Genomic DNA, 23,039 nt, shown 5'->3' on the forward strand with positions numbered 1-23,039 from the left:
GTCTACAAATTGGGGACCCACACACATGGATGAGCTTGCTCTCCAGTTTCCCAAGGGCAAAGCAGAGACATTAACACTTTCTCGCTTCGCTGTATTGTGCAAATTAATTAGCTAACACCTTCCACAACACACACACACACACACACACACAGAGAGAGAGAGAGAGAGAGAGAATTTGAAGCAGGTAAAACTCCTACATGTAGAGCCCTCAAGTCGCCAGACAGTAAGGAGGTGAAAGCTAACAGCACTATTTACAGGCATGCTGGTTTGTGCTGCTTCCCACATCTGTCATCTTACCTTACGGTTCACAGCAAGAAATAATTCATTTTTTCCTGCTTGAGTTAACACATTACCATGTGCCAAGGTTACCTCAAAGGAGAACTGGGAAGGCAAGTCGCAGCAAGTGGCAGTTATCTAGAGGTTCAGGACAAGAGAGAGATGCCTCCTTCAAAATGCTTTTGCATGAAGGTAATGTTTCACTGCCTCGAACATCTGCGTCTCGCTGTGACTCTATTTCTTACTGCTAGAGTGCATAGCCAAGAGCATGTCTTTTTCAAAAGGCATTTTTATTAAATTTTCCAAAGTACAGAAATGAAGGGGGGTGGGAGAGAGACAAAAATGAGATAGCCAAAGGTTAACCCGCAAAGCAAAACCACCCCTTATGTCTAAATTTGTCTGATCTGCCCACATGGTCATTTATACTGTTAGCAACGGGAGAGAAATTCAAATCAGTTTGCATTTAGAGGTGAGCCTATCTAACCTATACATTGAGAAAAATGTGCAAAATTAAACACAGCCATGCTTGGGAATTTGTGTCGCAGAGTAGTTGTCCAGCCCAGTAATGTGCGCAAAGATGCATTCACTAGGGTAAAATGTGCATTAATGCAGGGCCGGTCCAAAACATTTTGTCGCTTGAGGCACAACAGATAATGGTGCCCCCTGCCTCCTCCTCCTCCTCCTCCATCACCTCCTGAGGTGACTGGAGGCACTGACATAGGAAGGGTGGGGCATAGGGGGCAGGGCGCCCTGGGCAGCACGATCCCGGTAGGGTTCCATCTCAGCTGCTCCCCCACCTGCGCTGCATGCCCCGCCCCCTGAACACACACCACGCCCCCAGAACGCACACCAGCCCCACCCCCACCTGCTTCCTGCCCCCGGTGGAGGAGCATGAAACTCCGCCACTGACTGGAGGCAGCCTGGGGAAGGAACCTGGGGAGGAGCAAGTGGCAGCAGCAGTGGCCCTGCTCTTCTTAGGCAGTGGCCACATGCAACTAGTGCAGGAGGCAGTGAGCGGCAGGCTCCTCGGGGGCCTGGATCTGCTGTCCCTCCCAGCTGGCCCCAGCCTGCCGCCTGAGATGACTGCCTCACCAAGGCTCATGGGCAGGTGGGCCCTGATAAAATGCAACATGGTAGGGGAAGTTGTTTTTGCAAAAAAAGGGGGAAATTGGGTAAAACTGCATACAAAGGTATGTCCTTCCCTAGTTGGAAAACCAGCTGTGGTATGACCTTTCTTTAGCTCTGCTCTCCGCAGAAACAGCATCGGGATTCCTATACAGTAAACTGAATTTGAATAAAGCAAAATGTATTGGGCGGTTCTTGGGTTTTACTGCTGAAGAGGATGAGATTTTGTCATATGCTGCAGCATATAGGCTCTGTGTCATGGCCTCCTAGCAGACTTGTGCCCCAAGGCCATTTTGGAAAGAGACCCATCTGGGATGTCTGAGAGCCAAACTTGAGGTGACACCCATTGAAACTTTTCCACCCCAGTGAAAATGGTCCATGTGAGCTCCGATCCAGATTGGAACTACAGAAGGGGGCAAAGGGTTAAAATCTCCTGTTCATCATGATATGGATCCGGTTTAGGCTTCCCTGTGCTGGTTATTCGTTAACAAGCTGTGCAATGTCAGACTACATGATATATCTAATTTAGCCCTAAGTAGAGTCTCCTTAATGGCTTGCAAACTTTGTGCACAATTTCCTCCTGCAATATAAAGCTGCTAGACAGGTGGAAAAAATCAGCCCTAAACTTCTGTATACAACAAATATAACATGAGATTTCTGGGACTGCAGTCCTACTTACCTGGGAGTTAGTCTCATTAAGTCAGGTGGGCTTGCTTCTGAGTAAGCATATATAGCATTACACTGTCAGTGTGCATTAGCAGTCCTCCTTAGAGTTTAAGATAAATTCTTCTTTCCATTTTTACAATTGGATTTTAGAGCCTGATAACATGCATCAAGATGGTATCATTGCAATACAGATTGGGTTTTTAAAAAAATCATAGAAGAAAGCACATTATTTCTTTAAGGACATTGCTTCCTTCCATTTCCTGTCAAGTAATTTAATATTTTCTCAGAAGATAAGCTTTGCCTATGGATACAAAGTCCCTTGTTAGATACCTCCACAATGCTATGGATGTAAGATTAAATTCCCACAGTATTAATCAAGAATATTTTCTTGCATAAAATAGCATAATTGCTAGAGCTCCGGATTTCACAGCTGACAAAATATCTGATTAGAACTGCTTCACTGGCAATCCTCAGGTACAGCTTAACTAACCTATTTTAAAGTTTCTAAAAATACACTCAATTATCTTCTTCTGGAAGTGTTTGTTAAAATGACCTTTCTCGCGGGATATAAGCAAATTATTTGCTTGAGCTACTGCAATGCCTTTTGTGTCTGTCATCTACAAAACATTTTATTTCAGAGTTGTCCCACTTCCTTCAGAGGTATTTTCCCCAATACTTTTCTCAATACTTTTCTCAGCAATACAAGATAGAAATAATATTGACTATAGTTTCTTAAGGGGTTGCTGGGAATTGTGACTCTATGAAGGGTAAACTACACTACCCAGAATTCTTTAAGGAGAAAAATGTTCTTTCAGGACCTCCTCAGCCCTTACAGCCCAGCTAAATGACAGAGATAATCCAAAGGAACAATGTCCCCCATGTTTCAAAAGCCCAGCTGGCTTCCGCAAGAAGTCAGACATTTAGTGTCTCCTGTCCCAAGCTGTGGAATGCTCTTCCATCTGAGTGGCCTTCAAATGTCTCTTGAAGACTATATATATATATATATATATATATATATATATATATATATATATTGACAGGCCTACTCAGTTGTTGAATTTCCTTTCCATTTTGGATAAGCTGGTCATTCTTGTGATTATTTTGTAATTTTATGTTGTGCAGTGTCTTGATATGTTATTTGAATAGGTGGTATATACATACTTTTATCAATAAGTCGCTGCACCCTTTGCATGGCAGGACCAGTCCAGAACCAGTGTTGTGTAGCTTGGGCTTGCCGATCAGAAGGTCAGCGGTTCGAATCCATGCGATGGGGTGAGCTCCCGTTGCTCTGTCCCAGCTCCTGCCAACCTAGCAGTTCGAAAACACATCAAAGTGCAAGTAGATAAATAGGTACCACTGCGGTGGGAAGGTAAACGGAGTTTTTGTGAGCTCTGGTTTCTGTCACGGTGTTCCGTTGCGCCAGTAGCAGTTTAGTCATGCTGGCCACATGACCCAGAAAGCTGTCTGTGGACAAATGCCTGCCCCCCTAACCTGAAAGCGAGATGAGCGCAGCAACCCCATAGTCACCTTTGACTAGACTTAACCCCCCAGGAGTTCTTTACCTTTTAACCTAGTGGTTAGAGTGCTGGACTAGGACCTGGGACACCAGAGTTCAAATCCCCACTCAGCTAGGAAGCTTGCTAGGTGGTCTTGGGCCAGTCACTCACTCTCCATCCAACCTACCTCACAGGGTTGTTATGAGGATAAAATGGGGAGCAAGAGGAACCGCGTCCACCACCTTGAGCTGCTTGGAGGAAAGGTTGGATATGAATGTCATCCATAAAAATAAGTCATCCCTGCATATTAACTCTTTGCACCACTACTTAGGGAATGGGTGTGGTTTCAGTCATTATACTTAGAAAAATATACTTTCAAGAGAGTGTGACAGAAAGAACCCCACCCGCTGTATTTTGGCAGACCTGGTTTGCACATCACAATAAGCCATAACTAATGACAAACCTAGACAGCATCTTAAAAAGCAAAGACATCACCTTGCCGACAAAGGTCCGTATAGTTAAAGCTATGGTTTTCCCAGTAGTAATGTATGGAAGTGAGAGCTGGACCATCAAGAAGGCTGATCGCCGAAGAATTGATGCTTTTGAATTATGGTGCTGGAGGAGACTCTTGAGAGTCCCATGGACTGCAAGAAGATCAAACCTATCCATTCTCAAGGAAATCGGCCCTGAGTGCTCACTAGAAGGACAGATCCTGAAGTTGAGGCTCCAGTACTTTGGCCACCTCATAAGAAGAGAAGACTCCCTGGAAAAGACCCTGATGTTGGGAAAGATGGAGGGCACAAGGAGAAGGGGACGACAGAGGATGAGATGGTTGGACAGTGTTCTCGAAGCTACTAACATGAGTTTGGCCAAACTGCGGGAGGCAGTGAAGGATAGGCGTGCCTGGCGTGCTCTGGTCCATGGGGTCACAAAGAGTCGGACACGACTGAATGACTGAACAGCAACAACAATGGCACAGAGCAAATGTGTGGGTTCACAGAGAGGAGATTGCAGCTGCTTCACTCTGACGCAGTCATTTTGCTGTTGCGTCATGCTAAGCCAAACCATGGTTTGGCTTAATATCATGGTTTTGTTTCTCTCCAGACTAACCAGGAGCTCTAGCCAGGATCTGGGCTATGATTTACAGTTTATGGTTTGTCTGGGAGAGCTAAACCACGAGCCCTGGTTCAGTTGACATGTGAAACTATTGCTTAGCTCTGCATGTTAGAGCAGCAAAATGACTAGGGCTGAGCAAACTGGCTACATCTGGGTCTGCAGGCACAGTTGTGCTAAGCCATGGTTTGGCTTAGCATGGCATGTGAACCAGGTGCTATTGGAAGCTTAAATGCGGTAAGAACTTTAAAGCAATTTTATGTAAAACCATAAAATGATGTCCCCATTTTCATCAGAAAAATGTTGGAGGGTATGGATTAGCACCACAAAATGGTATTACTACTATTCGGCAAAATATACATTTGTAAATACAGTACTGTAAATATCCATAAGATGTATGGTTTCGGTGTTAAGTGGCAAAATATTGTTTCCACTTTCCTCCTATGATTCAAATCATAGGAGGGGGGAAGTACTAGAGACTCAGAAACTCCTGGTTGCTGATTCTTTTGTCAGCCGCTCTGTAGCAATCTCAGCTTCCCCGGGCAAAAATTGCTATAATGAAATAAATGTCGCTTACCGGCTAGGAACAACGCAGCTTTAAAAATTAGATTTTTGTTTTCTGTTGGTATAATATACTTGTAACTGGTGAAGCGCACAGGGAGGAACATATTTAGTCACAGGGTTAGGGAGACTCCTAGTGGCTAAATGTAACCATTTTCAGCCATGCAGAAAATAAAATGCCCCACTTGCCAGGTTGGCTAATGGTACAGCGGGGTCAGGATATGGCAAACGAAAATTAGATATCAGATATGATTGGATCTTTTCTGCAAAAGTCAGTTAGTGGGAGAAGTGGTGCTTATGGGGCAGAGGGAATGTGGTTAACTCTTTCACTTGTGCAGTTTTTAAAATGATGTATTCCAAAGTTGCAATCTTTGAAAAATATTTGCCCACCAGAAGGGGAAACAGCATGTTGGGTGTGTGTGTGTTCACCAGGAAAACAGAGCAGGGAGGAAAGAAGAAGAAGAGAGTTTTGGATTTGATATCCCGCTTTTCACTACCCGAAGGAGTCTCAAAGCGGCTAACATTCTCCTTTCCCTTCCTCCCCCACAACAAACACTCTGTGAGGTGAGTGGGGCTGAGAGACTTCAAAGAAGTGTGACTAGCCCAAGGTCACCCAGCAGCTGCATGTGGAGGAGTGGAGACACGAACCCGGTTCCCCAGATTACGAGTCTACCGCTCTTAACCACTACACCACACTGGCTCTCCCAGTGTTAATCACCTCTTTTTCTCCCCCACCCCCAAATTGTGGCCCTCCCAAAACTGCTTTATAGAAATTGGAGATCCAATCACTCTTCTTCAAACCAAAATAATACCTTTATTTCGAATTCAAGCACAGTTGCTCTGAAATTGGCTGTTGCACTTTCAGAGCATACGTCTCTTTGAATGCAGTTTAAAAAGAGATGCTTTAACATTTTCGAGGAGCATGCATGCATTCTTCAATATTAAAATACAACTCACATTCTATTCTCCTCCTGCCCTTGCTCTCATGTTGTCCTTTACACCCAGAATAGCTTCGTTACTAATAGGAAATAGTTAGTTTTGTGTCTGCCTGCTGATCTTATGTTGTGTAAGCAGTATGCAGAGCACAATGATGTTGTACTGGAAACAATGAAACAGGAAGGAGAAGTGAATTAAAGTCCAGCCAAGGATAGTGACCGCTTGCTATCTTCTTCTGGAGGCAGACACAAGACTCAGTACTTTTTTAAGCAAAGAGAGGCACCAGACCCTCTTTTCCACTATGCCGGGCTATTCAGAATTTTTCTTCAATGTGGATCATGGGTATCTTGAGGGCCTGGTCCGAGGCTTCAAATGTGGCATCTTGACAGCTTCTGACTATGTCAACTTAGCACAGTGCGAAACACTGGAAGGTGAGTAGGAGTCAAACGAAATCTGTCTTGTGACATTTGAAAGTATCACAGCAGCCTCTGTAGCTCTGCTGGGAGGGGAATGGTATTTGATCAACTAACATTTGTTGAAATGTGTGTTGTATTTTTAAATGTTACTGAAACAAAACAAAAAATGGGATTGTCCTTCAAAAGGTCAACTGGAATTCATAAATCATATATATACTGTACCTTAGGTCAACTGAAATGACATTGAGTTTGTTGGGAATGTGTACCGCTAGCATATCAATAAAGTAGTAAAATACAGCTGCTGTTACCAGTTGGACTATACAAAGAAACCAATATTATTTTATACTTGTAGCCTAATTCATAGCCACGTTAAGTCAGAACTGAAATAAACAAGACTACTAATAATTTGTCTTTACGGCATTTTTGATGGATAAGTAGACAATTTTGTGCTGGAATCGTTCAGTGCCATCCTAGAAGACACTGAAGTCCCACACTAAACATAAGTGCTGAGAAGTAAATCCCGCTGTGTATCATGGACATCCCTGTTTGGCAAACACATTTTGCATGCTTCCATAATTGGGCATTACGTTCCATCGTGTCTTAACATTGCTACTTTTCAGAATTCTGCCTTCGGGATCAGAGAGAAACGCATATAGTGAGGAGTACTACTCACATTAAAAAGGGGACTCTAATGCATGAATTCCATAAAATGCTGCCCTCCCTTGGGCTGATCTTTGTCAGAAATCACTCCTCAGCCTTGCCCAGATTTGGAGGATAAGCCCACCTGAGGCCACTTGAGTTTCCTTTGGCTCAAACCTCAAAGCAGCCCATATACAAGGAATTGGGAAAAGGCTGCTGGCAGGCTGCACAGTTCTGCCTTTAACTTTATTTCTTCTTGGCCCTTTTTTATTTAAAGTTTCTTCTGCCTTGCTTTTCCGAGACTCTCCCTAAATTCTTCCCAATCTGTTTGCCTGCTCCTCACTTTGTTTCCCCTTAGCTTCCTTCCTACTTTAGCTATGCCACCCATGTCCTGGGTGGCAGGGCTACTTGTTCCCAGCCTCTTGCTATGCAACAGCTTCTCATTGAGAAATGTTTGAAGCATGGGGTGGGTGTTGTTGACGCTCGTTGGCCCTTATGGTTCTATGATCACTTTCCCCAGCCTGGTGCCCTGCAGATGTTCTCCTATCAATCCCAACCAGTTTAGCAAATGGCTGGGAATGGTGGGAATTGGTGTCTAACTGGAGCTCACTGGGTTGGGGGATACTGTTTTGTGCTGGGTTTATATCATTTGGTCTCTCATCACATCGTAACATGATCGTGAGTGTTATACCTAACACTTCCCAAAGCTATATTATGGTGCAGTTTAATATGTGACCTGGTCCATCCAAAGGTAACGGCAGAGCAATCCAGTGGCGATTCAAACGAGCAAACCAGCTTTAAAAATGTGGCTACCATTGCAGGAATTGCTAGTGAGCCAATGCAATCTGTGGAAGGCCATTCCTTCTTGTTACCAGTACCAGCCTCTGATGATGACACAGGTGTGGGGCAAGACAACCTCCCTCTGCTGCACATCCAGCAGTGATGTGAAGAGGGGGATAAGCTCCGACAAGAAGCTTATGAAGGCTAAGAGGTAAATTAGGATGAAAGATACCAGCAACTAGGGATGGAGGGGAACGCCAATTCAGTTTGCATTTAAAAGTAAACCTACCTAATTTGCACTTTCTGGAACAATATACCAACTAAAACAGTCAACCTTTGAAAATTGCACTTCTCTGAATTTTGCAATATCTTTTTCATATATTACCATAAAGCATTGCTTTCCAAACTGCGGGTTGTGAAACATTAGTGTGTCAGCTGCAGTGTCTAGGTGTGTCATGTGACTGCTCCCCACGCTCCTCCCGGGGCTGGAAAGGGGTTAGTTTAACCTCTGGTTTGCTAGTAAAACTGAATTACTGTGTGTCACCAACATGAACATTGGGAAAGGTCTGTGGTAAAGTATGCATAGATTAGTGAAAATAACATAGAGAAATGCATGATATAAGGCAACAGTTCCCCAACTTCTTTTAACCCACTATTTGCTATGAAAATTTCTGAGGGTCTTGGTGGACCACTTAACAATTTTTCTGTTGCCTGTTGTAGCAATTGTGATGTGCTCTGCTAGACGCTGTATGAATTGTAATTGAACTTTTAATGGTTCATTTATTTCTTATATTGTGATTTATTGTATTACTGTTTGAATTCCATAGAATTCAAATTACAAGTGTTCTTCACAGACCACCTGAATGAAGCTCGTGGACCACTGTTGGTCTGTGGACCTTAGTTTGGGAAACCCTGTATTAGGGGAAATTGCTCTGTAAAATGCATATATTAGGCAAAATTTCATACAAATACACTGGTGAATTTTCATGAGGACTTTCAAGAAAAATTGCAAATGGATGTTAAAATGTGGAGAACGAAACTTAAGAGTGGAACAATGAAAAACTTAGAGAAACCAAAAGCGACATATTTGGCTATCTTGACACAAGGTCACTGACCTTTAGGGCCAAGCAGGCATTTTAATCTGAGTCTCGCAGCAGTCCAGGTTTCTTTGCGCACTACAAATTACATTCTGTTTCTGGTGCAAACAAGATCATACATACTGAAGTAAAATGAACATGTGTGGAGGTCATTACAGATATCCAGCATGCATTGATTTCTCTGCACTTATGAGGACAAGTTATGGTGCGTGAATCACCTCCGAGTCATCTATCCTCTGTGGCTACAGTTTCATATATGCCGTTTTTCTGCATGGTAAAGAGTAATGAGACAGCAGAATGCTGGGTGCCTTGGGTTATTTGACTCCATCCCTTTGTTGCTTGTAAGGGTTTCATCCACACAATGTTTTACCAACAGAGCCTTGTTTTTAAATTCTGCAGCACTTTGTTTAACATTCAACCCTTCATTAGCTTTTACTGGCAGGCTTCAGTCTAAGGCAGAAAAAACAGAAGCCGCACAGGTACATGCTAATGTGAACTTGTATAATTAGTTAAACTGAGTGCACAGAAGCTTCAAAAGCATTTAAATGATCCAAAGCTCAGAGTATGTCCTTGTGTGCAACTTCTAAAGGGAGTTTGTTATGGAGAGATGCTTTGGTATCAGATACTCTGATCTATCTTTTCCTCTTTGCCAAATTTCCATTCCCAGATTTTGTACAGGGAAATCATTGTACATTCTGCAGTAGAAACTAGCAGACGATGACCTAGTTCACATAGTCAGTTGAATTGGTTTTTCTTTTTTTAAAAAAATAATCAAGTGACTAGTAAAATCACACACAATGAGTCACATTGCATCATCCTTCAGAATTCCTGATGGTGAAGAGGACTCAGTTTCATCGGTGGGTGGTGACTATTGGCATTCTGCAACTGTGAAGCTCTTTGCTTTACTTCCCCCCATAGAGGGGAGAACGTAAATCTCCAAGCAGTGTGAGATTCCAGGGGTTCCAGGTGCTTAACTAGGATTCCTGTTTCCTTTTGGAAATGAGGCACAGTGGAGACTGTAGTGTCTTTATGATATATGGCTTATTTACACATATATACAACCTAAGCATACGATGGAGGGGTTCACAGTATTAACACCCCAAAAGGGTCTTGTTTCCTCCAATAGCCACCACCTTGGATTCAAGCCAGAATCAGCCATGGCCTTTTATCTGCTTTTCCAGCCTGCAGCTTCCTCCTCTATGTCACATCACAGCAAACTCTGTCCTCAAACTCCTGCTGTGTCCTACTAGCTACCTGAGAACTGGAGCAGGGTTCCCACCCATTTGTCACCTGACACAGCGTACCCTTTCCTTGGTTCCCTTAATGTCCCATCACTTTCCTTTCCTTTCATTATTAGTTTTATTTTTTACATTTATATATCGCCCTTCATCTGCAGATCTCAGGGTGGTTCACAACATAAAAACACAATAGAAAAGCACAAAATACATGATTAAGAACTGGAACAAAAAACAAACAAAGCAACAACCCCCATCCTAACGGCTCATCACCCCAGGTGATTACCACACCAGGAAGCTAGTGTGGCTTATATTTTATTACTTTCTGGGCCTGGGGTTTAAAAGGTCTGGCACCCAACAACTGGTAACAATATTAAAACAAATTTTGGAATGGTTTTTTATTTTCAGCTAATAATAATAATAATAATAATTTATTAATACTCCACCCACCTGGCTGGGATACCCCAGCCACTTTGGGCGGCTCCCAAAAGAATATTAAAAACACAATAAAACAGCTGCCTTCAGCTATCTTCTAAATGTCAGATACCATATTTTTCAGTGTATAAGACTATATTTCCCCCCAAATATTTAAAGTTTAAAATATACGTCTTATACACGTAATGTTTAAAATATTTATTTCTTAATTTGGGCTCAAAAAATAGGGGTCATATTATACACGGGGGCGTCTTATAGATGAAAAATATGGTAGATGTTTTTTCCTTTGACATCTGGTGGGAGGGCATTCCACAGGGCAGGCGCCACTACCGAGAAGGCCCTCTGCCTGGTTCCCTGTAACTTTGCTTCTCGCAGTGAGGGAACTGCCAGAAGGCCCTCAGCGCTGGACCTCAACGTCCAGGCTGAATGATGGGGGTGGAGATGCTCCTTCAGGTATACAAGACCGAGGCCGTATAGGGATTTAAAGGTCAGCACCAACACTTTGAACTGTGCTCGGAAATGTACTGGGAGCCAGTACTTTTTAGGTTTTAGGTTTTCCCTTGCTATGCTTCATCATGCTTCTTTGTTTTTAAATTGTATTTCTATGTTGTGTGAGTTAATTTTGTTCACATTTATGTACCCGAACCGGGAACATTTTGATGAAGGGTGATAGTGGTGCAGCAATAAAACTGCTAGCACATTTGCAAAGCTAAGCAGGGTCTGGTGTGGCTTCAAACTGGATGAGGGACTGTGTTGAGATTCCTGCATTGCAAGCAGCTGGACTAGGTGACCTTTGCAGTCCCTTCCAGCTCTATGATTCTATGAAGTACATTTCAAATAAAGACATGATCAAGTTTTATCATTATTATAGAGGCTTTAGGGCAGTTTGCTCTCTGGTTTTTAATGTCTGGGAGCTGGACTAATGTGCTGCATCAGAACTAGGTCTTCCTATGTGCTGTAATACCTGCTTGACCTGTACAAATGCAAACAAAAAACAAGAACCCAGATGCACTTGGCCTCTAATGCTTTCACCTTGAAACAACCCTGTAAAAGTTGTTATGAGATTCCTACTGCTCAGAGAATGGAGAGTGAAAGAGTAGCCCCAAGAAAGAGAAAAGGAAGAGATTCCCATCACACAGCAATCTTGGACATCTATGTGCAATGTCTGAATCTGTACATAATAGGAAGTCACACTCAGTGCAAACTGTGGTTTACAAGTCAGCTTCCAACCCTGATTTCAGATCCTGGCTTGTTAGCTCCACAGTGAGTGTGGTTTGGGGTGGGTTCAGACCTTAAAGCAAACCATGGGATTGTGCTACATCTGAACCCAGCCACTGGGTGTAGGAAACAAAACGAAAGAGAAGTATGAATTAAAAATGAAAAGCGAGAGTGTCTCTTTAACCTCCTTGGTTTCTTTGTAGAAAATAAATCTTTTTCATTTCTATTCCAGACCTGAAGTTACATTTGCAAACCACAGACTACGGAAACTTCTTAGCCAATGAAACAGGCTCTCTCACGGTTTCTATCATTGATGACAAACTAAAGGCCAAACTATTGGCAGAATTCCACTATTTCAGAAATCATGCCTTTGAGCCACTTTCCACATTCCTAAACTATATTACGTAAGTAAAATTAGCAATTTCATGATGTGAGCAACTAATAAACAATGACTAAAGGCCCATAAAGTCAGAGTATTGAAAGCCAGTGCACTATAGTGGTTAGAGCGTCAGACTAGGATCTGGGAGACCAGGATTTGAATCCGCACTCGGCCAGGAAGGTCATTGGGTGACCTTGGGCCAGTCACTGCCTCTCAGCCTGCCCTACCTCACAGGGTTGTTCAGGGGATTAAATGAGGAGAGTTAGAACCATGTACACCACCTTGAACTTCTTGGAGAAATAGGTGGGATATAAGTGTGGCAATAAATCAATTCTAGTCTCATGCATATGTTTTTAGCACATTTTAATGGAATAGTTACGTACAAAATTACTGCCATATTTTCTGGATTTTATGGGTACCATGACGTATTCTTTTAACAGCACTACTGTGCAACCCGAATTAGTTTCCATTGGGAATAAACTTTGCAAGGTCAATTTATTCAAGCCCCATTGAAATAAATGAGTGCAATGTTTGGTGGATTGTTTTCTGAAGCGTGCATCTTATGCTAAGCAGAATGGCCTAGACTCTGTTCAGTAACGACAACTTAATCAGAAAACATACAGTGCAATCTGATTACTCAGGAGTAAGCTCAGTGCATCCCCAGTAATGCATTTAGGATGGACTTCCATAAGTAGATCCAAGGCCTACTTATGTAGTCATTGTATTCATTAGCAATGCTTCTTCTGGCCTGCAGTAAATTCTTATGGCAGATGCCCAGACGTTTATCTTTTAATTCATTTTGTCAGTATTGTAATATTAAATTTCCCAAATCCCTTTGAAGCAAGGTTTCTTTTTTTACTTGGCAACCTAATTAACATTGATTTCTTAACATCAGGTTGTTTGGGTGGATTTTGTGATTGAATTCATTAAGTCTTCTTAGTTGTTTAAAAGTCTGTGCAAGGAATGGTAGCCTGCAGCCATGGTGTGTGAGCTGTGATGCTGCCAGTGGACCACCCTCCTGGTCCTGTGATTTTCACGCAATAAACGGCAAGAATCCCTCTAAATTTCCTCTGTCAAGTTTGGGCTGTGGTTGTGACTTTCTGGTAGAAGTCAGTGCCATGTTTTCTTACATGTCCATCTCACCAGAGGCTTCCTGTCTGATATTATAGCAGCCTACCACAACCCAGTGCCCTTCATATGTCCAAGACTACAACCCCCATCATTCCTGACCATTGTCTGTGCTGCCTGGGATTTATGGGAGTTGTAGTCTGGAATGTGCCAGGTTCAGGAAGCCTAGGTTAAATGACTGCATCGGGAGGCAGGATCACGTGTGACTGATCTTCATGTGCTCATTCATAGTAAGGTTCGATGAGACCCCACATGTACAAATGTATGTGCATGGTTTATTTCCACACTAACAAACAGGACTCTACTTAAATTGGCAGTCGCCCCCAACACATTTGGAAAATAAGCCCGTTTCCTGATAAAAAGTGGCTCGGGGCTTTCAGTTCTAAGTTATTGATTTTTGCACTTGATTGCAGTGATTCTGTGAAAGCCTGGTTGGATTAGGGGTTGTCTAATGTAGCGTTCTGTTTACAAGAATTCCTTGTTGCCACATTGCCACAGCTGATAAAGAGTGATCAAACCTTTTCTGCAGAGCCCTGGCTATTTTAACATTGATATTTGCAAAATGTGGGCTTGGTGTTTGGCATTTTTTAAGGCAGTTTTCTCCCTGAGGAAGAACAAAATATTCTGATGGATGTTGTTTTCTCTCACTAGGTACAGCTATATGATTGACAACGTGATTTTGCTCATTACTGGCACACTGCGTCAGCGGCCCTTGGAAGAGCTGGTTCCCAAGTGCCATCCGTTGGGCAATTTTGAGCAAATGGAAGCTGTCAGCATTGCTCCAAACCCTGCAGAGTTATTCAATGCAATTTTGGTGGATACACCCCTAGGTATGGCTGTTCACAATTTTGTGTGTGTTTCTGGACCTTCAAATGAGATTGTTTTCTATCATGGCAGCACTTGCTCTCTGCATCTAGTCTGCAGTACTTGTGGCCCATTAAAATGAAGTTAGCCAGTTGTCTTAGGGCAAAGAACGCAGAAATGGCATAATTTTTGTCCTGCATGAAGAAGGTCCCAAATTCAATCCCTGGCTTTGCTGCTGGTCCCTCTCTGTCCCTAGAGGCTGGGGAGACCAGCGGCAAAGCTGGGCAGCAGAATGGGGGTGACGATCCAAGTGTGTGTGTGATGCCTGAGGTAGCCACCTCACTTTGCCTCTTGGGTGGGTCGGCTCTGCCCTGTAGGAAAGCTTTAGAGAGCTGTCAAAATAAGTAAAAATTCATTGCATGAATGGGACCGGGCACTCTCGGTGATTTTCCCCTCAAATATTCTTAAAATAAATAAATCAGCATTTAGAATCAGAATTATAATAAAACAAACAAATAAATGTATCAGAGTGGGTGTAATATATATACAGAGATTAGAATAGCCTTCCCATAGATCATCTATTTATTTTTATTCGTTATTAAATTTGTTAGTCGTTTTATCTAGGCAACCCAAAGCAACACTGACTGCGATGTCAGAGAGCAGACCAAAATTTATGCTAGCATTTCCTACCAGACACCTGGTGGAGATTTGGATTAGCAACCCCATTATCTTCAAAGCAGAACCCTACTGCAAAGCTGTATTATATACAGGTATACACCACATCAGGAATGTTGAAAACATTTACTTCCTCTCCTTCCTTCTATATTATTTTTTGTAGCGTAGTAGAAAGTCAGCCATTGAACATAAAAAAATTGTTAAAACCGATAAGTGGGCTTCTTATGCTTCTCTACAGCTTGCCTTTATAATTTAAACGTGTCTGCTTTTCAGCTGATTTCTTTCAAGACTGCGTATCTGAAACCGATCTGGATGAAATGAACATTGAAATCATGCGCAACAAACTGTATAAGGTAAATGCTTTCAGCTCCAGCTGTGAAAAAGTAAAGCAAGGGGATAGGTACACTGAAAGTAAGCTGTCTTGAGAACTTTGGAGAATAGGTGGGATTTAAATAGTGTGCTCTCAATAAATGGGGGGAAATTAACCCTGATATTGATGTAATGCTAATTGCACCCTCTGTCGTTCCCTGAAATAAATTTGCATGCTGCAGGAAACGGCAAAAACAAATGTGCAAGTGACAAGAGAGCAAAGCCACCCTAATTTGAGAGCAGGATGTAACATATAGAATGTGTAGAATTTGGACAAGTTCAACTCTAAGGGTAATTCGGAGGGAACAGGAAGAGCGAGTGTTTTCTGCTTCCTGGAATCTGCGTTTCTCTGTCACAAATGAAACTGTCACATTTCCCCTTGTGATCAGATCTCCATCTTAAAGACTTTTCACACTGTTGTGGCATAAGCTTGCATGAACTATTTCCCACTTCAACAGCTGCACAAAATGTTCTCTTGACTTACAGGTGTATATAAACAGACGGGTGGCTTGGGGGAATGGTAAACGCTGAGGTGCTGTATATTAGGCAGGATGGAGTTCAAGGAAACCTGCTTTCTAGTAAATGTGCATGGGAATTCGCCTTTGTGCTATTACATGAACACTAACAATCTACTAACTGCACTTATTTAGTAAAGGCTAAGGTCCTCTTGGCTTTCTTCCTGCAATGAACAGATATGACAATGTTCATTTTTAGTTGTACGTGCCAAATAAATAAAAAATCGCTTCTGCTAAATGTTATTGCCAACAGTCCGGTTCCTCTCCTACCAAATGGGATTACTATTGAGGCAACACATCATCAGTAGGAGAAAACTAACCTGTCTCACACCTGTTAGTTTTTAACATGTTTTGTACTTCCCATAATGGCTGGTTGAACATAATACAGTGGTGCCCCGCTAGATGAATGCCTCGCTAGACGATAAACTCGCTAGACGAAGGCATTCATCTAGCGGAAGGCAGCCCCGCAAGACGAAAAAGTCTATGGGGCTGCCTCGCAAGACAAAAAATTTTCGTCTTTTTTTTTTTTGTCTAGCGAAAACGCGGCTTGCATTGCCGCTTCGCTAGACGAAAAACCCGCTAGACGAAATTTTTCACAGGACGAATTATTTTCGTCTAGCGGGGCACCACTGTAAATAAGGGAAATGGCTGACTGAATGCTCTAGTCATGACTGTCAGTAATTCAGAGAAGGTTTGAATATAATGTTACTTTTTTCCTGTCCCATTCTTTAGTCTTACCTCGAAGCGTTCTATACATTCTGCAGAAACCAAGGTGGCACTACAGCAGATATAATGTGCCCAATCTTAGAGGTAAGGAAAACATTATGGCTAGGAATGAAACAGTCATTCTTTAGCCCATGCTCCTTGTGCATGCATACATTTTTCAGTCAATTTGTCCTGTTTCCACATTGAGCTACATTTGTTTTCTTTCCAAAATTCACCTGCAAATGCTTCTATACCTTATCATGTTACAAGGTGATTCAAGAGCTGCCTTTAAAGTTTTCCAGTCTGCCCCCTACCGACAAAGAATAGCTGCTCTAAGAAATTACAAAGTCTGCCTGCCACCATAACCAATACTGTGGTACCTCAGGTTACAGAGTCTTCAGGTTACAGATGCTTCAGGTTACAGACTCCGCTAACCTAGAAATAGTACCTCAGGTTAAGAACTTTGCTTCAGGATAAGAACAGAAATCGTGCGGCGGCAGCATGGTAGGCCCCATTAGCTAAAGTGGTACCTCAGGTTAAGAACAGTTTCAGGTTAAGAACAGACCTCCAGAACGAATTAAGTTCTTAACCCGGGGCACCACTGTACACACATTTTTGATATTACAATATAAAAAAATCACAAGCTATTAGTCTACAATACCTCGATAGTTAAAAATAAATGAATAGGGCAAAAAGGAAAATATCAAAATACTAGATGATCTATTATGCATCTCACCAAAACGTACATGACCATTATTTTTCCATTTATGAATCACTTCCTATAAAACATGTGAAAGCAATTTAAAAGCATCATCAATGAAGACACATATAAGAACAATTATACCAATTTCATAGCATTCATAACAGTATTCCATTGTTCCTAGTTGATAACAACATTTCGACACAGCTTGAAAGCAGAAAACGAAAAGCTCATATATTTCAGCAGTTCAATAAATACTCAGTGCAGACCATGGGAGAATCAGTCACCAGGCTGCATGAATCCCACAGTTCACATGGGCAGGTCCATGCCATACATTTAAAGTGCATTCAACGCACATTTAAAGCACATAGCTCCCCCCAAAGCATCATGGGAACTGCAGTTTATTAAGGTGGTTGGAAACTGTACTTCTGTGATGGGAAAACTATGGTTCCCAGGATTCCTTAGGAGAGTCTTGTGCTTTTAAGTGTGCATTGAATGTGCTTTAGACTTCAAACAGACCTACATGCATGCGCATCTCTCTCTCTCTCTCTCTCTCTCTCTCTCTCTCTATATATATATATATATATATATATATATCTGTTGTTGACTGGGGCCTTTGTATACTACTGTATTATGACAAATCTAACAAATAAAACCAGAACTGGAACGTAATATTGCAGTTTTGATGCTTTTGATACTGCTTCAAACATCCTGCCAGCCATATTAAAAAATGGCCTCCCTTTCAATTTATTTGCTGCACATTAATTCTGGGCCAAAATACTGTAGTTTGTTCTCACTACATCTGCAACCTCATAGTTGTTTTATCCCCTTTCACATCAAATCATCCCTTGTGATTCCATGGTGTCCCACGATTTCCACAGACTTACGAGGAGAGCAATTTGGGGTAAGGAAGACGAGAGCAGGCTCCCATCGCCAGCAAACAACCCCCTCCTGCGCTCCATATTTTTTAAAGGCTGAAAGCTGTCATTTGTTTTTGTCTTATGCAGTTTGAAGCAGACAGGCGTTCCTTCATCATCACCATTAATTCATTTGGCACTGAATTAAGCAAAGAAGACAGACAGAAGCTGTATCCAACGTGTGGGAAACTGTATCCAGAAGGCTTAGATATGCTTGCCAAAACAGAAGATTATGAGCAAGTGAAGGGCGTGGCAGACTACTATGCTGTATGTAAATACTAAATACTGTAGCTCCTAACAAAAGCTTACTGTGTCTACAACATTCCACGACATGTACCACTAAAGAAAGGGCATTAAGTACTTGTTCAGCCAGATTCTAAATAAAGCGAAGAGTGCTGATTCTCAGTGCCCCTCACTAAGGGAAATACATGGGGCAATTGCCAAGGGAGGGAACCATCATAGGCGCCAACTCCTAGGGGCCCTGGTCTCCTCGAGGGTCCCCCATAAAATACTTTAGGGGGGCAGACCCTCATAGTTGATGGGCATTGCTGTCTTTCATTCTTTTCCATGTTTGGGTGTCATTTCCCAACAAGCCCTGTAAACAAACTTGTAAAAGGGTTCCTGGATGGCAAGGGAGCTGGGATTGGGTGAAAACCTAGATGCCTAGAAATTTGGGCTTGGGGAGAAATGGGTTCAAGCCACTTTTTAGCTTTAAGAATTCAGAGTAGCCCTGGACCAGTTGCTGTTTCTGAGACCAGTCAACCCGGTAGAGCTGTTTTGGGGATAAAAAGTGGGGCAAGGGGGGAATAAGCCTTCACCAGCGCTTGGTACCTTCATTACTAGGATCTGGGGCAGGGCTTATCTGCCCCTCCCAATATTTTATTCAAGTTGATATCCCTGGCCTCCGACTTGTCCAATGGGTCTTGATTGCTTGCGATGAAGTCTCATTGCCCCAGCAGATGGACTGTCCACTATTCACAGCATCGCTGGTGGCAGAGGTGAGTGAGGTCCAACCAGTTGCCAGGATTAGAGTGGCCTGATTCGGGGGGGGGGGGGAAGGAGCAAAGGCTTCTGCACTTTAAATTGTGTGGGAAGTCAGTGCAGCTAATCATTAAAGGTGCAATAGTCCCCAGACCATGCTAGCCAGAGCCCAGACCTATTAAAGGTAAGGGTTCACTATAACCCTGCTCTTAGATTAGGGTTTGTACTGCCAAAGAGACCCCGTGAAACCCTGAAACCCTTATAGTTGGGGCCAATTGATTTATGAAGGTTAATTGCACAATGTTTGAGAAGCTTTAGTGCAGTGTCAGTCACTCAAGAAAAATGAATCTGTGTGCTTTGGAAAACTCACTTTAATCAGAAGATTGCATTTTCTGTAATTTACTGCCTACACATTCTTTAAACTCATAGTCTAACATGATGCCATAAGGATGTAACGGCAGGCAATCCCATGCCAGCTTTCAACAAATACATTAAATAGGGATGATTTCTGTTTCCCTGTGTGTGGGTAACTGGGAGGTGTGAACAGCCTTTGAAAAATTACAAGGCTGTGTCACCTTGTGGTTATGGTACCTAGCAAAAGTCTTCTGAACACAAACATTTCTATGTATATGAAACTGTCCTTTGGCAAGTCCATGAGGTTTAGCTGCACCACTCTGGCAGCAGCTGTCCAGGTTTTGAGGCAGGAATATTTTCCAGCCCCATCTGGAGCTGTCAGGGCCTGAACCTGGGACCTTCTGCATGCAAAGGATGTGCTCTGCCACTGAACTTTGACCCCTATAAAGTCCCTTTCAGGCAGGCAGTGTATGAGTGAGGGGAGTAAGAAATACCCTTGGAACACACTGGCCATACATTCTAGAGTTGTGCACCTAAGGAACCTATTTACAAAAAAAGATTAATTTTAAATACACAGAAACATCACATGTAAGTGAAATAAAACCAGTGGTGGTTTTTCTGTTTTGTTTTTTTGTACTTTCAGCAATACAGGGCTTGCTTTGAATGCGTAGGAAGTGGTGCAGGAGGAGAAAAAACGTTAGAAGATGCTTTTTTTGAACATGAGGTAAGATGCTGGTTCAAACCTTTTATCTTTGCTACGTTTGTTTTTCTTCGACTTGCTCAGAGTCAACTGTGACAGAAAGTGGTGATGGACTTACAGGAAGTAACATTGTTCACTCTGAATAAACAGCCAGTATCTTCCTAAAGCAGGAAGAGGGAATATGTGGCCCTCCAGATGCTGCTGGACACCCATCATCCCTGACTGTTGACCATACTGGAGTCCACTAAAATCTAGAGGGCCACAGGTTCCCCATCCCTGTCCTTCAGTATTATGAAGCCACAAAGTGCTGAAAATGATCACCACCTTTTGGAGAAGCGAACTCAAAAGAAAAAAAAATGCCCACAGAGCCATTTGTAAGTAATAGGGACATGTGGTCAAATTCCATTCAAAGCAGCTCTGAATCTTCCAGTGCTGCAGCCATTAGAGAAACATTAATTTTTGTGTCCTAACCTATTCCTTTAATGTTCCTGTGGCCTGTTAAATTGTCACAAAAACCCAAAGATAGCTGCACTTTGACCCAGCTCCTACTGAGAAAAGTACTTGTAAAAGAAAAGGTTTGTAAAACACTTTAAAATGCTTGAGAATGGAAGATGTAACATACAAGTAACATTATTTCCCCTCGCTAAGAAAATATTTCTTTCTTGCACTCTTTTCTTCAGGTCAAAATGAATGTGCTGGCATTCAACAACCAGTTCCATTTTGGGGTCTTCTATGCCTATGTAAAGCTGAAGGAACAAGAAAGCAGAAACATTGTATGGATCGCTGAATGCATTTCCCAGAGACACAGAACAAAAATTAACAACTACATCCCTATTCTCTAAACTAGACTTTAGTGGTGTGTTTTAATGGTACATCTATCTCATCTACTGGGTTCTTTACTAAATTACTCATCATATTCCAAAAAGGGAGGTTAATTTGCATATTATAACCACCAATAACATTTTATAATTATGATTAGCCAATTAGGCATGTTTGGGGAACTTCCATTTCCTCCTGCCCTCCCCCATCTTTTCCAGAGGTTCTGTCAGTAGATCATCAGTAGACCCATGACTGTAGAGTTTTCTGCAGGAATAGTGGAGGGCTCTGCAGGAAGTATGCCTTTCTGACCCTTCCAGCCAGTGGATCTCAGGGTTACAATTGCTCTGGAAAATGTTAAATCTCCCTCCCTATCTGATCCCCTTAATTATCACTGCCCTCAGCTGATGCTATTTCTTTTTCTTTAAAAGCATGCACCTTAAATGCAAAGTTGCATTGCACTTCACTTCTGGTTGGGCCCCAAGAAATGTAAAGTACAGAGAAAGAAAAGGATTACTTTAAAGCATTAGCATTTCATTAAAGAATACTTCTCGTGTATCACATGCATGGTTAGATTTCAGTGCCAAGACTCCTATAATACCACTTAAGAATCATAAAGGCCGACAAGAAATTAAAGGAACAGAAGCAGCTCTACTACCTAGCAATTGCTTGTGATTAAAAACATGTTGCAAAGGCAGAAGAGGGAACTCCCTTGGGCTGTTTTGGTTGTTGTTGTTTTTAAAAATGCAATAAATGGGTTAAATAAAAATATAATTGTTTTCCAGAAATTCACGAATCTATAGCCACCATTCAGCTTAGAGTCATCAAATAAAGTTTGTCATGAAATGTGATGATATATGATGAGATGTAAGAATGTTACAGAATTGCTTATCTTGCTGTCTTGCTGAAATAAAATCTATTTCCTGGCCTATGCATGTATACAATTTCTAGTTTGCTTTTGCTTTACAGGAAGGACGGAAGGAAGGGGAGCAAGGTGTCTGCTTTTAACATCTTCCATGCTGTTTTGCTAAGCAAACGTAAAGGATTTTCTTTAATAACATTCTTCTCATAAGGAGTAAATGAATGGGTTTGAGAAAAGCTACAAACAAAATTACCTGTATGAAAAACTCAAATCCATATTATCTGAATAAACCAGTGTTGTGCCTGCAAACATTCTGTAGTGCAGAGAACCTTAGGCCCTCTAAAATCAGTAGATATTATTGGACTCCAACTTCTGTATCCTCGAGTCTAGCGAGCATTACCTATGGTCAGGGATGAAGAGTGGTGTAGTCCAATGACACAAAAAAGGCTACATGTTATTGCGTTGAGGTAGTGCCATCTGTGTACAGTGCATATATCAAAATTATGAGCCAGGATAGAACTCTTAGAAAGCAAATGAGTCATTTTGGAATGTTTTCAGGAGACCAAATCTGTAAGAATGACCTTGCCAAAACCGACCAATGTCTGTCCAGCTCATCATTCTTTTTTGCTCACAGCAGCCAATCAGATGTTTCTGCAAGCTCACAAGCCATTCATGAAGATGATGAGCCTCTCTTGTGTTTGCCCTCAGAATCTGGCATTCAAAGGTATATTATCTTTGTATCTGGCAACAGTTTTCCCCATCCCAATGGAAATGGTACGATAATTAATTATCTGTAGCAGTTTACTGGTGAGATGAAAAAGAACTTCACAGAGATCTTCAAGCACACACATGCACGTACACGGTAACTGCCTCCTTGCGGTATTGTCTCATGCAGCTGTGATCTATGAATATTACAGTCATATGAGTGGAGATTATTACTTGGGCTGTTCTTTCACCCAGTTGACACGCTGCCAGGAAGAAACAAAGAAGGAAGTAATGTTGCTCACCACAAAAACAAGAGAGAAAACAACAGATTTTCTCAAATTTTGTTGGTGCATGACATGTTTTGGAAAGAAGACTTCCCCCCTCCCCTTAAGTTCTCAAGCAGACTTTTATTTTAGGGCAAATCCCCTATCCACAT

At 42.1% G+C, this 23,039-nt stretch overlaps 1 protein-coding gene across 2 annotated transcripts; it reads left to right on the forward strand.

The window, feature by feature from the left end:
• The first annotated feature begins 359 nt into the window (after nt 1-359).
• On the forward strand, nt 360-21,761 carry ATP6V0D2 (ATPase H+ transporting V0 subunit d2). 2 transcript variants are annotated; one of them, XM_033155505.1, is made up of 8 exons: nt 360-468; nt 12,226-12,397; nt 14,152-14,330; nt 15,253-15,332; nt 16,596-16,673; nt 18,276-18,452; nt 20,164-20,244; nt 20,901-21,761. In XM_033155505.1, the coding sequence occupies exons 1-8, from the start codon at nt 453-455 to the stop codon at nt 21,060-21,062; spliced, it is 945 nt and encodes a 314-aa protein (XP_033011396.1). In that variant the 5' UTR covers nt 360-452; the 3' UTR covers nt 21,063-21,761. The 2 variants fall into 2 exon arrangements, with proteins under 2 accessions (XP_033011396.1, XP_033011395.1); XM_033155504.1 differs by lacking the exon at nt 360-468 and adding an exon at nt 6,280-6,604.
• The last annotated feature ends 1,278 nt before the right edge of the window (nt 21,762-23,039 follow it).

Source organism: Lacerta agilis, chromosome 7 (genome assembly GCF_009819535.1).
Source record: "Lacerta agilis isolate rLacAgi1 chromosome 7, rLacAgi1.pri, whole genome shotgun sequence".
Classification (NCBI taxonomy): Eukaryota; Metazoa; Chordata; class Lepidosauria; order Squamata; family Lacertidae; genus Lacerta; species Lacerta agilis.

Excerpts from the sequence above, each read along its gene's own strand:
- ATP6V0D2 (XM_033155504.1), top strand. The coding sequence starts at position 6,475 with ATGCCGGGCTATTCAGAATTTTTCTTCAATGTGGATCATGGGTATCTT. Across the intron at positions 14,331-15,252 it reads TTTGGTGGATACACCCCTAG|CTGATTTCTTTCAAGACTGC; the intron begins GTATGGCTGTTC and ends TCTGCTTTTCAG. Across the intron at positions 18,453-20,163 it reads GCGTGGCAGACTACTATGCT|CAATACAGGGCTTGCTTTGA; the intron begins GTATGTAAATAC and ends TTGTACTTTCAG.